Source organism: Pangasianodon hypophthalmus, chromosome 19 (assembly GCF_027358585.1).
Source record: "Pangasianodon hypophthalmus isolate fPanHyp1 chromosome 19, fPanHyp1.pri, whole genome shotgun sequence".
NCBI classification, from domain to species: domain Eukaryota; kingdom Metazoa; phylum Chordata; class Actinopteri; order Siluriformes; family Pangasiidae; genus Pangasianodon; species Pangasianodon hypophthalmus.
Window position 1 is genome coordinate 9386554 of NC_069728.1, and position 16384 is coordinate 9402937.

At 37.2% G+C, this 16384-nt stretch overlaps 1 protein-coding gene across 1 annotated transcript; it reads right to left on the reverse strand.

Moving 5' to 3' along the window:
- Nucleotides 1–1868: 1868 nt before the first annotated feature.
- fermt1 (FERM domain containing kindlin 1) lies at nucleotides 1869–13971 on the reverse strand. The gene is made up of 15 exons (XM_026944676.3): nucleotides 13587–13971; nucleotides 11458–11616; nucleotides 9886–10119; nucleotides 9681–9806; nucleotides 8568–8757; nucleotides 7471–7573; nucleotides 6863–6970; nucleotides 5469–5600; nucleotides 5299–5348; nucleotides 5028–5149; nucleotides 4821–4927; nucleotides 4439–4663; nucleotides 3681–3805; nucleotides 3291–3432; nucleotides 1869–2535 (listed from the first exon to the last, which is right to left on the reverse strand). The coding sequence occupies exons 2-15, from the start codon at nucleotides 11606–11608 to the stop codon at nucleotides 2362–2364; spliced, it is 1989 nt and encodes a 662-aa protein (XP_026800477.1). The 5' UTR covers nucleotides 11609–11616; nucleotides 13587–13971; the 3' UTR covers nucleotides 1869–2361.
- Nucleotides 13972–16384: the final 2413 nt, after the last annotated feature.

Sequence of the window (16384 nt, forward strand, 5' to 3'; positions counted from 1 at the left end):
AGACTTCTAAGCACTTCTGGAAGTTGCTCTGGATAAGGCCATCTACTAAATGCCATAAAAGTGAATGTAGCCTACTTCTGGGTGGACAACATGGCACCATTGACTCCCACTGTGCGGCTTTAAAGCCTAAATTTGGTCAAATTGAAAATCACTATCTTGACAGAGTTTGTGCATCAGGTGAAAATTGGAGCCAGAGCATGCACAGACACTGCCAGGCGAACACATTAGCCCTATTCTGGTCAGATTAGTTTATCAGGCGGTCATCGGTAATACATTTTTACACGTCTCCTCAGTGATAAAAATCTCATATCCAGACAGCAATACAATTACCAGGGGAGGAGTGAGTTTCTAGTGGGTTGTATTTTCTGTGAATCCTGATATTTGTGTCATGTGGACATATGATCATGCTCCATTCACAACATGGCATCCAAGCAGTCGGAGAAGCACTGGAGTAAAGAAGAGATGCTGGATCTTATTTCAGTTTGGGGTGAACCAAAGTTGAAAAATACAATAAAACAATAATCATAAAGTATAGGAGAAGCATACATTTTTCGTTTCGCAACTCAGGAAGTGTTAAATATCTGGATAAGACTAAAATTATCAGACGACCGTTAAGTTTAGCAAAAAAAACAGTATGCAGGAGGCCTGAGAAAAACATCAACATGGCAACATTTTTAATTAACACAACAACAACAAAAAAAATCAGTACTCTCCATGATTTTTGTCTAGCTCTGACACCTGCTGTATGTTACCCATCTGAATGGAGAAGTGCGCTATTTTATGCTCCACTCCTTCTGTTTGTTTATAAAGAATGACTGGTAATAAAAGTATAGAATAAGTTAAGACACATAGGTTAACTTATATTATAACTTATAATAGATCTATCTACAGTATAGGCATCATATATACACTATATGGCCAAAAGTATGTGGACATCTGACCATCACACCCATAGGAGGGTCTTCCTAAAATTGTTACCACAAAGTTGGAAACACACTATTGTCTAGAATGTCTGGAACTAAGAGACCCAAACCTGTTCCAGCATGACAATGCCCCTGTGCATAAAGTGGGGTCCATGAAGACATGGTTTCCCAAGGTTGGAGTGGAAGGTTTTTGTGGCTGAATGAACACAAATCCCCAGAGCCATGCTCCAAAATCTAGTAGAAAGCCTTCTCAGAAGGAGGCTGTTACAGCAGCAAACCCGAGGCTACTCAATATTAATGCTCATGGTTTGGAATGTGATGTTCAATACTCAGGTGTCCACATACTTTTGACCATATATTGTACCTTGTGTGTGACAACGGCTGATTATGTAATATATTGAAAAATAATTCTCATATAAGAAAACTGACATTATGAGACTTTGGAATTACAAGTTTCTGTTTAACATTTAAAATGTATTAATGTTATGTTATTAAATACCACTGAATTTATGTGAGGTGCAACAAGTAGTGTTGCCACCTCACAGCTCCAAGGTCTTAGGTTCGATCCTGAGCTGGTGTTACTGTCTGTGGGGAGTTTTGCATGTTTTCCCCATGTCTGTATGGGTTTCCTCTGGGTTCTCCTGTTTGATCCCACCTCTCAAAAACATGATTGTAGGTGGATTGGCTACTCTAGATTTCATGTAGGTGTGAATGAGTCTGTGAATATGTTGTGCATGGTGTCCTGTGATGGACTGACTACGGTGTAATCCCACCAATGAATGAACGAATGAATGCATACATGAATGAATATACTGTATGAGGGAAGTTTTACACCAGAATATTGCTTTGATCTAATTAAAAGTCCAAATATCTTATACAACTGCCAGACAGAGCTTTATAATTCCAAGGTCTCGAATATCAACACAAGCAAAACTCTTTTAGACATAAATGTAAACACAATTTTATTTATACATGAAGGCGGCATATTTTTTTGATCAACATTATACAAATCACAGTGTTGATCTTCAGGGTTTTGGGCTACATCTTTAATAAAAAAATGTTAAAATTCATTTCCATTTCATAATACCTTTGTATACTTTTTTGGTAGCATGTTTTATTTCTTGTGAACATATAAAACAACAAAACAAAGAAAAAAAATCCCTCTAAAAAATAAAAACTGAGAATGATGTCATGATGTCATTTCACCTCTCTGATTCCCTGTCAAACAGGAGCTCTCAGAAACATATTAAATATAATTAATATGAGATCATGAGTGGCCTTGTGTACTACAGGGCTTGGGAAGGAAGCTGGTTAAGTCTGCTTACCATTTAACAAAATGCACACAAACAATGAAAAAACTGCCATGATGAATACATTTAAGCTCTTGTTCAGCCGGAAATCTCCAGGCCTATCTGAAACTCTCAGTGGTTTTTCAGGATCATTCTTGGCCTCCTGTAAGTTTGTGGAAGAGTTCTTCATCTAGTGTTTCATTCTGATCTTTGGATCGTGTTGAGAGGAAAATGTAGCCTCCAATGTATTCATGAACCACTCTGCAGTCACAGCTCTGACAGGTGAAAGCTACTGTAACACCCTGGTCAAAATCAATAGTCACCTGAAACAGAAACCTCCAGTTAGACAACACATTCACAGACACAAAATTGCTCTAGTTCCTCTGAGAAAAATGTAGATAAAATATTTTAAACTCTTATCAGCTTTTAGTCATGTTTATTTGTTTTTGTACAATGTAGCTAATAACTTTTGTTCAGTGTCGCTAATAAAACCGGGCAGTTCAAGATGGGAAAAAGACCAGGTGATGTTTTCATGATCTCAGATTCCTGACAGGAGTGGAACCAGATGTGGTCTTCTGCTGTTGTAGCACATCCGCCTCAAGGTTTGGCATGTTGTCTGCTTTTTACTGTAGTCATCCATTCAGCTCGAACAAGTCTGGCCATTATCCTCTGACCTCTCTCATCAACAAGGTATTTCTGCCTGCAGAACTGCAGCTCACTGGATGTTTTTTTTTGCACTATTCTGTGTAAACTCCAGAGAAATTGTGTGAAGAGCCCAGGAGATCTGCATTTTCTGAAATACTTAAACCAGGCCGTCTAGCACAAACAATCATGTCATGGTCAAAGTCACTGAGATCACATTTATCACATTCTGATTTTTGATTGTGAACATTAACTGAAGCTCTTGACCTGTATCTGCATGACTTTATGCTGCTATGCAACTGGCTGATTGGATAATTGCATGAATGCAGGGGTTCCTATTAAAATGACTTTTGTCCACAAAAGTATGGCAATGTAGGTTTACAATCGAAGCTTTTGTTACAGAGATCTCCTCTCTGTCCTCCGCTGTTCTCCTTACCTGTCTGATCTCCCAGTTCACATTCCACTGTTTCATATTGGCAAATCTCAACGTGGTCACTGGCTGGCGTGTGGCCATGTCAATTCTGATCAGCCGGTTGTACGAGATGCCCAGTATCTCATCTTTCCTACTTCCTTTGAATCTATGTATACACCGAAAGCAGAACGATACATTTTAATACAGGGAATATACAGCCAGATGGACAATCGAAAAACCTTAGATACAATCTCTTGATATACGTTTTAGCACATGTGTTTTAACAAAAATTAATCTCTTAGCATTAAGCAGCTACTAAATGTGAGGTTTGTTGTAAAAGGCATTGGTGTTAACAGTCCAACTGCATAACCTCTGGGGATTTATTTCATGAGTGTAAGTGTAATATCACCATACCTGACTATATAGTATTTAATGCCAAACTCTGGTAAAGACTGCCATGCTTGGATGAAACGCATTTTAGCCTCCATGAGTGAAAGCTGGGAAATGTTCTGATGTGCCTCCAGAATCCGTGTGGTCAGCTGAAAGCCAACAAATGTACAAAAATATCAGCATATCAGCCAATCCAGTCATTGCAATAAAACAGATGACATTTTCACAAATTAAAAATTAAATATACTATAAATTAAGTTGAATTTCTCAGGTTGAAAAGCCTGTTACACTGTGTACAAAACAGTTTTGTACCTAGGGTCATTCTTACTTTATTACACCTGAAACATGTGACCTGTTTTTTTAGTTGAGACGTATTATTCCATAGGTGTGTTTTATTGCATTATTTAAAATGACAAAAAACATCATTTGCCACAGTCTTCTATGAAATTACTACATTACATAATATAATAAAATGTACATTTTTATCTTTTACTTCCTGCCTAGAAGCTGGTATCATAAGATTTTCATATTATTTATTTTAGATAATCATAGGTATGCTCTTTGAAAAATCTGGAATGCTTAAGGGTTCTCCTGTTGTTCCTCTGAACCCTATACAAAGTGTTTGTCTATCACAAAGGGCTCTACAATAGAACATCTTTAGGAAGCTAAGAACTATAAACAGAACATTTTGAAGAGTGTATATGAAGTTACATGCTATTCGTTGCATGAATCTGATTTGGTTGCATTTCATGACAGTGACCATGGGTTAAAGCCTTCTTTACTTGTTTGGCCTTGTATCTTTTGGCGTATCGTGGAGAGACAAAGCATTCTGCATTCATGTCCATAGAGTCTACATCAGGAGCAGCATGGCCAGGCGGGGGCGCTAAACTCTTCATCTGCAGGAAGGACTGGATGTTCTTCACCTCTGTGCGGTATGAGCTGTATGCCATCGTCTTGCCTTTAGAGGCCAGGATGCAGGCAGCTTTCCACTTGGCATACTGTGTCTCCTTTAACACAGTTATGTTAATATGTAGATAAGGCAAGGGAAAGAGACTTAAAATTTGGGAAATGCTTAAATTATGGTGTATACTGAATAGGAATAAACTGCACTTATTTATATGCATAAAACAGACCGACTGTGCACTAAAAGCCGAATCAACTCACATTGTCACAGCGAATATACACCTCATTCATTCCATCCGCAACAGGCAGCAGAAGCTTGATGCCAAACTTCTTTTCTGTCACATTGACATCTGGAACAACTTCACATCCTACAAAATTAATTGTGGATTAAACAAACACACTTTAATCATTTAACCGCAGAGGAAATCGTTTAGACATTTTGACACAAACTGTCTACGATGCTGTTACCTCGCAGATGTAGCTGTTCAATTGGCTCCCCGTTGGCTGACTCTTTGTTTTTGTAATAGGAAATGCTGGTGTCTCTAAACACAAACCAGTACTCTTTGAAAGTCCGTAATAGTCGTTTGGGCCTGCAAAGTGAAAAGGCAGAATGAGGCATGAATGTATACTGAGGTCTGGGCAGAGCAATGAGATTTCAATACAGGGATGATTAGAACCCAATAATCATTAAAACAACCATGAGATACACAATAAGTTGCCTTGAATAACCTCAGCTCACCTAAATAGTTTCAGAGTGTCTTCCAACTTGGGAATATCTGTGATGTCTTCCTAAAGACAGAAAGAAGTTTCAATACAATTAAATATTGGACTTCTGAAAATAGTATTGCATAGAAAGACATAAAGAGTGCCACTGAAACACTAGATGCGATTTTAAAACCTCATGCGTACCAGAATCTTGTCTGTGCTCCGTCCTTCAAGTGTTGTCTCTAAATGAGAGAGGGCTGCCTCCACTTCGTCTATCTCAGGCTCGTTGGAAAAGTCCAGAGGTTTGGCTGACATGGTCAGTTTGCATATGTGATACTGAAAGAAGCGCAAATATTTTAAATGTAATAAGTTTACTTGTCAACTACATATACTTATACCATGGATTCTTGATTCTGATTGGTCAGAAGGCATTGATTAAATTTTTATAGCAGCACGTTATATTAATGTGTGTATTCTAATACATTATGATTTCTATAGTAATAGTGTAATTGTTAATATGGTGAGGTTTTCTGTAAGGAGATTTGCAGTTTCTGGTTTCTTGGTAACATGACAAGCTGATTTTTGTCTTAATAACTTCAAGAATGAGAAAACAAGAGAGGCTTGTGACAAAATGACTTCTGGCTGCTATAATGTAAGCGATATCAGAAACTAACTTGTAGATTTTTCACAACAACTATGACCAAGTTTATAACAACGACTGCAATAAAAGACAAAAATATACGATGTGTTGTTCTTTAATTAATAACACATAACTGTTGCTGTGGTATAAGAGGTATAAAACACTTGATGATATGCTGGTATTGGAAAATAATCTACTTCGGGATGGTAATGGTCTTGTACCACCCCATCACTCGAATGATCACATTTGTCTACTGGTTCAGTTATAGTGCATACATAGATTAATTTGTTATTGTATTATTTAAAGTTGTGTTGCTATTTTAGTCAGAGAAAAACTAGAGTAGACAAAAATTAAGAGTAATTATCTGCTTGTACATTCTACAATTCTGAGAAATGTTAGCAATCTATAGCTCATTTCTTAATGATTTTCAGATCTTTTTTAAAGCCACATTTCAGGATTAATTATTAGTAAGGCAATGGTTTAGGAAACAAAATATAAGGATGTTTATATATATAAGGATATTTCTTCTATGGTATATGTGTCTTCTTGCTAAGCCAGTCTTTAAAATCCCGCTGTATGTGGCTTGGGGGAATACCTTTCACCGCACTCTGCTCCATTTCTTTGTTCTGACACGCTCCCTCACATTCCACACATAAAGCTTGTTTACTCAGCCCAATGAAAAACCTACGCCTACAGCCACACAAAAGGCTTGTATGTCTTGTCTCAATCCATTGCAGTGCAATACAGGATTAGTTCAGTTACACACTGCAAGCACAGTACAGGATTTTAACCACATTTTCATATAGGCCACATGTAACCCACATAAAACTGTACTGCCTGATTAAATATTAGTGTTAGTGTTATGAATGAACCACTGTGTTTGTAGTCATTTTTCGGAGATATGCCAGGACCTAGAACTATGTGTCAGGCTGAAAGTGTGTGTCTTAGTGTATGTCACCTGCAGAGAGGCAAACATCAGCATTTCCTCCTCAGTGCACTCAATCTCCTCCAGCAGAATGGCCCAGCGTGCCTGTTCATACAGCTGCGTAATCCTTACTGCATCATACTGGGTGCAGAGGATATACACAATGACTTTACTAAAACTAGTTACACTCTTTTGTATCAGATCCCTGGTCACTATTTGTTTACAGTCACATCATTTAAAGGAATATGCCACCTATAGCATATGAGAGATAACCAGAAACAATAATTCTTAAAAAATACACAAGAACCCATATGCTAAGACATTCTCATCACTCTCTTCCTATGATCCTTACAGTTAGATTGTAATGGTTGCAGTTTTGAATTTATATAGTTGTGAGTTTTATGTTTATTGACTGAAATCACTAACTGCCCTTGGACCTCAATGAAAAGTGAGTTTTCATTGTTCAGATAAACAGGTTTTTCAGTCTCTTTTCAGCAAATGAAAATGTGCTAAAATAGATGTCAGTGGTAATCTCAAACAAGCTATAGATGTGGTTCATGGAGTTTGAAAAACTGGAGAACTGGAGTACTTCCTAATAAGCAAGCAAAACAGTTCAGAATAAATGTGAAATGGATTCTTACCTTTGGATTAAGGTCAAAGAAACAGTGATACTTGAAGCGTAGTAAGAGTCTGTCATTGTCTTGGATGCCCTGCTCCATTAAAGAGCTTGAGGAATCCAGCCACCTGCCAAAACGCCCACTTGGTTATATAAATACATTTTTCAGTAGTGAAACTAACATGATTATTACATTATTATTGTCATTTAAAAAAACAATTATCATGAACACTTATAGTCTAGTTTCTTTCTAGTCTTTTTTTTTTTGGGGTCCCGTTAGTGTTGCCATGGTTGATCACTCTGTAACTTCCTGAGCTTTTCTTATATTAATCGCTTTGTGAGGCCTGGGAAGAATATTTCTGTAACTGCATCCTTACAAAATATCAATAAACAGAATATTTTAATGCCAAAACCTTGCAGCAAGGCTGTGGTCGAGCACCGGCTGTGAATAGGAGGAGGAGTCGCTGCTGAGAATGAGTGGGTAATGAATGAGTGGGTAATGAATGAGTGTATACACCTGTGTGTGATTAACACTGGTTTATTTATACGCTGGGTGTCTTGCAGTAAGCTGCTGAACACATGAGAGCAGAGCAAGACAATCTCCCCAACAGCGTCAACAGCAGGACTATGCGAGAAGAGTGCTTTACCATGAACTGTTTGTTTTCTTTTTTCATTTTATGAGAATTCCTGTGCTGAAAAGCTCTGCGGTTTCAGGCATAAACATAACCCTGCTCTCTCTAACGCCAGGCTCCCGTGTCCTCATTCTCATCACACTCACTGACTTTATTAGTAGTTGTTATTTATCTGATCACTGCCTCTACAATATTGCTAATACTCCATGGGATTTTAATGAGATTTTATGTTGGTTTTAAGATAATGGTACAATGTTTTTCATGCCAGTTTGATATGTACACTGAAATTGTCACTAAAAATACAAACAAGACCAGTGATTTCCTTTCGTGTATGAGTAAAAAACTGACTAAAAAAACCATAACTGCCATAACTGGAGGAGTACCATGCCTACCAGTATATTAATTATGTCACTTTGAAATTTTAAGTCACAGCACCTACCTCTTACTGTATTGCTGTATCTGAATCAGTTTATTTTTGACTAACCCTTACCCTGCATTGATGACAGCTTTGTCCTCCATACTGAGAGGCTGATACATCTTGGCCAGCTCATCTGGAGGCACGTTAGGCTGGCTAGAACTGAGATGGTTTTCTCCAAACCACAGGCTTGTGGAAGTCATTGGGGTCCCATTATCAGGGTCATATGTTGCAGTCATGGTCTTACTGTAGTGGCCAGTTCCGACTGCACAAAATAAAATTAGTTACTAACAGAGCTTCCATCATTCATTAACATAGTAAAAATGAGTGCGGCATATTTATGCATGTTTATGCGAGTATTCCACTGCACATGTGTGTGTACATCGCATATGCAATTTACAGACATAGGCATCAGATGGATTGCAACGTAGTCCAAAACCTAGTCACTGAAATTCCCACCCTACTAAATAACATTTTAGAACATGAATTTAAAGTGTAGAACATAAGATTTAATTTCAAATGTTGACAGGTCTACTGGGTGACATATATTAAAATCAGAATTTCAAAAGCTAATAAAAGGTCTAAAGTCACATGTGCCTCTGGAATCTGTTGCTGCAATCCCTCAACTGTATTGAGGACCAACAGAGTGTTAATGTTAGTAAAGTAGCTGAAAATTGATAAAGTGAAGATGAACGTAGCAAAAAATTAGAAAGAGGAAGGTCTGGATTTGCAAACCACATCATGTTAACATTGAAACCTGGCTCTTTGTTCATCACAGGATGAATTTTCAATTGTTCCGAAAAACCCAACCAAAGGCCTAAGCACATTTTGGACAGCACATCACTCTGATGGGCCATGTCAGTCACCTGACCTAAAAGGCAGTGAGTCTCATTAACTGAAGTGAAGATTAAACTCCACCAAAACAATCAGGTGCATTACAACACTGGGAGAGCATCACTGGGGAAGACATCTAGTGGTATGTGTATTGAATGTTTACAAGCATTAATTGTGGGGACTTATTTTTTATTTTATGTATTTATGCATCTTCTCATTATAGCTGGGCCTCTAAAATCAGATGGTATATATAAAAGGGCCTGAGGAGTTTTTAGAGTAATTATTGTGATTCTTGGGTCATTCATGAAAGCTTGTAAAAGCAATTAAAGGGTAACTTCACCCTGGGTATGTTACCTGTCCCACCAACAACATCCATGTCTATGATGTCATCTTCTATCTCCTTAGCCTTGTCTTTTTTCTTTTTCTTTTTTGGATCATCTGGTGGTTTCAGGAGGGACAACTCTTCAGATCTTCTTATGTCTAAGATGAATACATCCAAGTTAATCACCAAGAAATCTAATGATATTATATCATTATATCATTATATTGCTACACTTACTGAGTGCTCTGCAGATTTCTGCTACAGCTCTGAAGACCACTGCAGAGAAGCTGACTGTCAGTTTGACAGTCTTCATATTGGGTAGCTGCAGACACAGAGCTTTGTGCTGGGGGGTGAAGCGGAGGTCAGCATCTGCCTGCACACCATATTTATCCAGTGTCCAGTGGGTTTTTAATAGCCAGCAGTTCTTCTTTTCCCACCACAGAGCATGATCTGACCAGTCCTGTGGAGCCTCTGCCACAAAACACAGCACTTAGCCCCTTAACTCCCAGCTTATTATTCAGTTATTCATCTTATAGTCTAAATTCAACAACACATCGCGTGTGATCAAGGGGTTAATTTGTGTTCCATTAAACACTCCATACCTGAATATCACATGAAACATAGCCATTTCATGCTTGCATAGATGAATCAATCTTGAGTGGTTACAGTATTACACAATTCTCGAATACACAGACAGAATATCAGCACTCTGGCATAAACATGGTGTGTGGCAAACAGGAAATTACAAGATGCGTCAAGGTGATGACTTCTAATGATGTCATTAAATCATATGATCCTGACCAATGACTTAGAACTCAAGTGGATGAGTCAGTCACAGTGATCAACCTTCTCAAAGGAAGTACCAGCTGAATCAGACAAGTCAACATTGATGGGAACAACATTCCAAGCTATTAAAATTCAATTTACAGTCAAATAATAACTATGACTTAATTTTAAAAAATTAATATAAATTAAAGAGGAACTTGACTCAAACATTAGATCAAATCAGCAGTTATGTTTTAAAATTCCATTGAGACAGATAATCAACATGGTTTGTTTTTGTCACTCTACCAGTGGTGGAAGGAATACAATACACACTGACTTGGGTAAAAGTACTGCTACAGACTTTGAGCTACAAATCTTGGCCCCAAAATTGAATTATTTAAAATTTGCACATATTGTCTTTTAACTGGCTTACAGTCTTCTGGGGTTATTATTTTTACTCTGTAATGGTGATCAAAAATAAATGTAGTGAAGTTGAATATTTTTTTAAAAAAGAAACTTAAGTAAAAGCAAAAATAAGAACCATTACAATGAACCATGTATTCAAGTACTCATGTACTGCACTCAGGTACTGTAGTTTGTTACTTTCAACTTCTGCACTTTACTAAGATAATACATAGGCTTCGGACATCTGTTGAAATAACCTGTAGTTTTATTCTGTCAGATCAGCTGGTGTGGTGAACTTCAGACCTTACGTCTGCAAATAATACCATGGTGACGCGATATTGGCAGGAAGCCGGGGCAGTTGAAAGGAATGCAAGGCAAACATGGACGCACCCAAAGGTTTAAATAAGGAGTTAGTACTGCTCTAGATACCGCTCTACCTGTGTGTGTGTGTTAGTTACGCACTATATAAAACTAATGCCAATACTGTCCAAATAACAATTATTTTAATTTCTCCTGTTCTTGCTGTGAGGTGACTAAATCAGTATGGCACTGAAGATGTCAAACAAGTCCTATTGGACAGAAAGTGAAGGAGGAGCCTTGATTTAAACAGAACCATTTAGCGAACAAAAAAGCACTCACTGATCTTCTCCACAAGTTTGAGCATAAGTCCTCCAATGTGAAGGTCTCCCTTGACCCGAATTTTAAACCTCATAGTCTCGTCTCCTTCCCGCTGGTCCACTTGGACCGACAGCTCCCATGTGTTTTGTGCATACTCGGGAGCAGTGACCATGGCTTCACCTGCAGAAATAGAATAAAAAGACAACTTGCTTGTTGCTGTCCAAGATTTCTCAGATAACAAAATGCAAAGGCAAAGCAACTTCAACAATTATGCCTGCTTATTAGATACACCTACCTAAATGTGCACTATGCAGATGTACAAATACTGACTGTGGCTTGTATGTTTGCATTGCACAGATACCATCTACTCCATCTACCAGTGGAAATGACTGCATTAGTACCACCACTGAACACACTTTACTGGCTGTTGGGCCATTCTCAGCATGCAACGACCCAGATATGGTAGTAGCTTGTTAGTCGCTGTTATGCTGGTACAAGGGTATCACATGTAGCAACAACTCAAACACAAAGTGTAGATATTTTCAATGCTTGGCAGTGTGTAGTACAAGTCTACTCATGTAGTGTGACTAAATTCTTAACCCAGCATGAGTTAGTTAATCCTAGGTCAATTTAGAAAGCACAAAAAAGCTAACACTAAACATCACATAACACCATCTGCAATATGGTGTACAAATATACTTTCACAACATGTAGAAGACAAGTAACAGCTGCTTTTTGGCAGTATTTTCCAAATGCAGACTGTGGAACTTGTACAGTTTTGGTTTTCTCTTCTCTAACACACAATTCTCAAAGCATGCACTAATCATCCAGATCCTTCATGAGCTGAATGTGGCATGTTAGAACAAGGAAACTACACACTGCAGAGCAGCGATTAGGAAACACTGACTAAGGAAGGTTCATTAATTAGGAGACTGTATGGGAAGTATGGTCACAGAGAAAGAAAGGGAGTTGTGGTGAGCTGTGGTGAAGGGTGGTCATCAAAGAAGGAGAGCAGACCTTCATCAGTGGAATTCTTAACAAGCAGAGACATGACCAAGAACTGAAAAGCCCAGAAGAAGAACTCGTTGATTTCCTCATGTAATATAGGATGGAGCAGTTAACAGATCAGGCTGTATTATTTTGGACTATTCCTAGGCTTGTTAATACTTGTATTTTCTTTTAATCCTTTTTAACAAAATGCCTTCCAAAAGTTTTCATACACACATATATATATATATATATATATATATATATATATATATATATATATATATGCGATGGACTTTAACAGGAAACATGGCAAGCATATCACACACAACACTGTTGCCAAAAGAGACGTGTGTGTGTATATATATATATATATATGCGATGGACTTTAACAGGAAACATGGCAAGCATATCACACACAACACTGTTGCCAAAAGAGACGTGTGTGTGTGTGTGTGTGTGTGTACAAAGAAATGACAATCATGTAGAGGATGTTTCTGTAAATAAAGTTACATTTTGATTAAAAAAAGTGTTAATTGCCCCTATGTATGGAGACTTTCAGGACACAATGTAGCTATAAGAGGTGATATTTGAATTGTCATGGGGGAATGAAACTCAGTAGGATTTGTTTTAGGTTACAAGTTTTCTCATATCCATTTGGTACAGATTACATATAGGCAGTCTTTTTTTGTTCTGCAATCTGTGCTAATGAATCCTTGTGTAAGAGTAGTGTAATTGAATATTCTCCCTGTTTGAAGTAAACTGTTCTGCAGGGCACAAGTCTGAACCTGCTTATATGCCTGGAGGCACAGATAAAAAGGAGCTCAGCCTTGAACCTTCACCCTCAACAGACACGTTAAAATCACAGGCATAAAAAAGTTTCTATTATCAAACACAGTCAGTGAGCAGACGATGGAATGATGCGAAGACGAAAGAATAACGTAATAGGAAGGATAAAATCCAATATATTTCAGTGTATTTATTTCAGTAATTCCTCTTTTTACATCAACTCTCCTCGCGCCCACGGTACATTGCCTTTAAAGTGTAGAAAGCAAGCCTTCAACAAACTAATCATATTTTCGGTAAAATTTACTGTATCTCTATATATTACATAGGCTTCCCATTCAATGGAAATTCCCCCCAAAATGAAAAGACACACTCACCAAAACAAATCGTCTGCTATATCCTGCTCACACTTCTTCTCTCGTCCAGTGTGGAATGGGACCGAGCCGCTTTCCAGGTGAGCAGGCGAGGAAAGACCCCTCCCTCCAGGTAGGCTATGCTAAGGAAGTGACTACTACCAGAAGATTATATTAAAATAATAGACCCTAAGTAACACCTACATGACGAAATAATACGCCACAGTCCTTTCTGACACGCTATTTGGTACCAAATAGCTTTTACTATTACTGTTTTGTAGGGTAGTGTGTGGTTTTGGATGTAGCCCAAACAGTCAGGAAACTAGCGGAACTGTGTCACAGCTGCACGCGGATTGCTTCTATTAGCATTTTGGCTTTATCAGGTAGGCTACGATACAGTTTTGGTAGCTAGGCACCCCTTTAGCTTAAAAAAAAATCATGAAGTATTCAAATATCAGGCTTATTATTCAAATGTGTACATTTATTTGTAATACTAGGCTATTTATTGGAGCCATAGAGCCCTTTTTTTTCCTGAATTTTCCACTGACTAAACACATTAGGTCCAAGTTGACTTATTATTTGAGTTATTAAAGTTTGGATTTAACACATTTAACTCAAATGACCAGTGAAGTAGGTTAATAACTATACTCCTGGGCAAAAATAAGATAAAATAAAATTTAAATAAATAAATAGATAGATAGATAGATAGATAGATAGATAATGGGCCAAGCCCAAAATGTCATATATTAAGCTTTTAATGGTCTTAACAACAAATCATTGGTCAGTAAATGAGCATGAATTAAACGATTGCACTCCTGAGAGCTCCTGTGCCATCATTTGCTGGTTTACTTTTGCTGCAGTGAACTGTTTGTTTGGGGAAAAGCCAGAAACAGGGAAATTCACTTATATAGTCTTCTTGTACGCAAAGGTAAAATCATGCTAATGATTAAAATGTTTGATGTAAAATTCGAACTAACACATGTCTGGGTGTACAAAATTTTCCAAAAATACCTTCTGGGATTTATAAATTCACATATTCTTCCTGTCAGTGAATCTTTCTTTTTTAAGTAAGATTTTTTTTTTCTTAAAAGATTAGTCATTATTTGGTTATGTGCCACACCTGATGCAGCCCATCAAGGGCCACAAGGCTTAAACATTTAAAGAAATCCAAGGGAAAAGTTATCCCAAATAACGTATCCCAGATATATTTCTTTATCTATTTGTTTAATTGTTGCTAATTTCCTGACCAGTGATTTGATGTTAAGACCATTAAAAACTTAATATATGCCATATTGGGCTTGGCCCATTTTTTTTTTTTTACCCAAGAGTGTATACAGTAAGAATTCAGTAATGACCTCAGTGAAGGCAATGGTGTGTTGTGATTTCCAAAATAAGAAAATAAGGTAAAAAAAACAATCAACCAAACAAAAAAAAAAAAACCAGAGACACCCTGGCTATGCCTCACAGACCCCTGGGGCTCCCTGTTAATCTAGGAAAAAACCCTTTGGTATATGGCGTTATAGAAACTAATCAGCTCTGGGGTGGTGACACCATCACACCACCTCACTGTTGACTATGTTATTATAAGAGCACGTCCCAAAGTGTTTTATTGTGTTTTATTTTATTTATTGTAGAATGCTGTGTATATTTTTCATCTAATCAAATAAAGGATTTTTAAAGTCCTGAGTGATTCATTAATTTGCGTAGTGTTCTTGGTGAAAGCTTGTGAACACTGAAACCTCATGAAGTGCCGCTGACCACCGTTATCCATTTATTTTCATGCATCACAGCAAAGTGGATGCTTAAATGGCCACATTGCACATGGGCTGGTTTATTATTTTTGTGTGATTTGTCAGTGGTAATGGGAACATACTAAAGAGTTATTTAACATACTAAATAGATATAAACATGATTTTATTCCAAAGTATGTGTTCTAGACATTGTGGACCACTAGAGGACAGTATAATTATACTGAGCAGAAAAGCAAACCTTGTCCAGCACTTGTCCATTAAACATTTATTCTAAATCAACTACACATTTAACTGAAAGTCAAATTCCAGTCATGGAAGTGTAATTGAAGACCAAAGATCATTTATCTTATCCTTCATCTCCCAAACTTTATAAACACACATGGCAAAACCATTCACCAAACAAAGGACATATTTGTCAAAATAAATGCCTGTTATATGCATAAATGTTCTGATGCATTTACCATACGTATGTATGTTCACTTCAAATCAAAATATAAAACATACAGCTCTGGCCTACAAAGACAAACCACAGTAAGCATACAGACCGCAAAAGAATGAGAAAAGACTCAAAAGTTGTTTTTTTTTTTTTAAGTGTCTAGCCAAATGTGTTGGAGGTAGTTACTGTAGATGCAGTTATTCAATATGTTATTTGGATTTAACTTATAATCATGTAAGTGATCTGACCAATAACAACAAAAATGCAGATCACTTTGCCTTTGAATTACCTTAAATAGCAGTTTTGGCAAAGCAAAAGCAAAGTGCAGTAACTACAATCAAAATGATTCCATTCAGCTGTTATTTATTGTTTTACTGTATGAGAAAAAATTATTTTTATTCTATATTTTATTTGTGTGTTTTTTTTTTTTATTCAAACATTTCCACTTTTTTTTTCTTAAAGTTGAGAAATTGAGATGCCAGAAAAAAAAGTGCCACAGCTTAAAAGTTTACGAAAGTAAACCCTTCACATGTCTTCCCTGGTAATGCATACCAGCTATATGAGCAAACCTGACAGGATTTTTGAGAGAACCTGTAAGTTATTCATGATAACTCACTGCTAATGATAGCCTCACT

What these genes read in the sequence shown, in the direction of transcription:
- fermt1 (XM_026944676.3), bottom strand. Translation starts at nt 11,608, where the DNA reads ATGGTCACTGCTCCCGAGTATGCACAAAACACATGGGAGCTGTCGGTC. An exon ending in AGAAATCTGCAGAGCACTCA is followed by an intron (nt 9,807 to 9,885) that starts GTAAGTGTAGCA and finishes TATTCATCTTAG; the next exon opens with ACATAAGAAGATCTGAAGAG. An exon ending in GACACTCTGAAACTATTTAG is followed by an intron (nt 5,150 to 5,298) that starts GTGAGCTGAGGT and finishes TTCACTTTGCAG; the next exon opens with GCCCAAACGACTATTACGGA.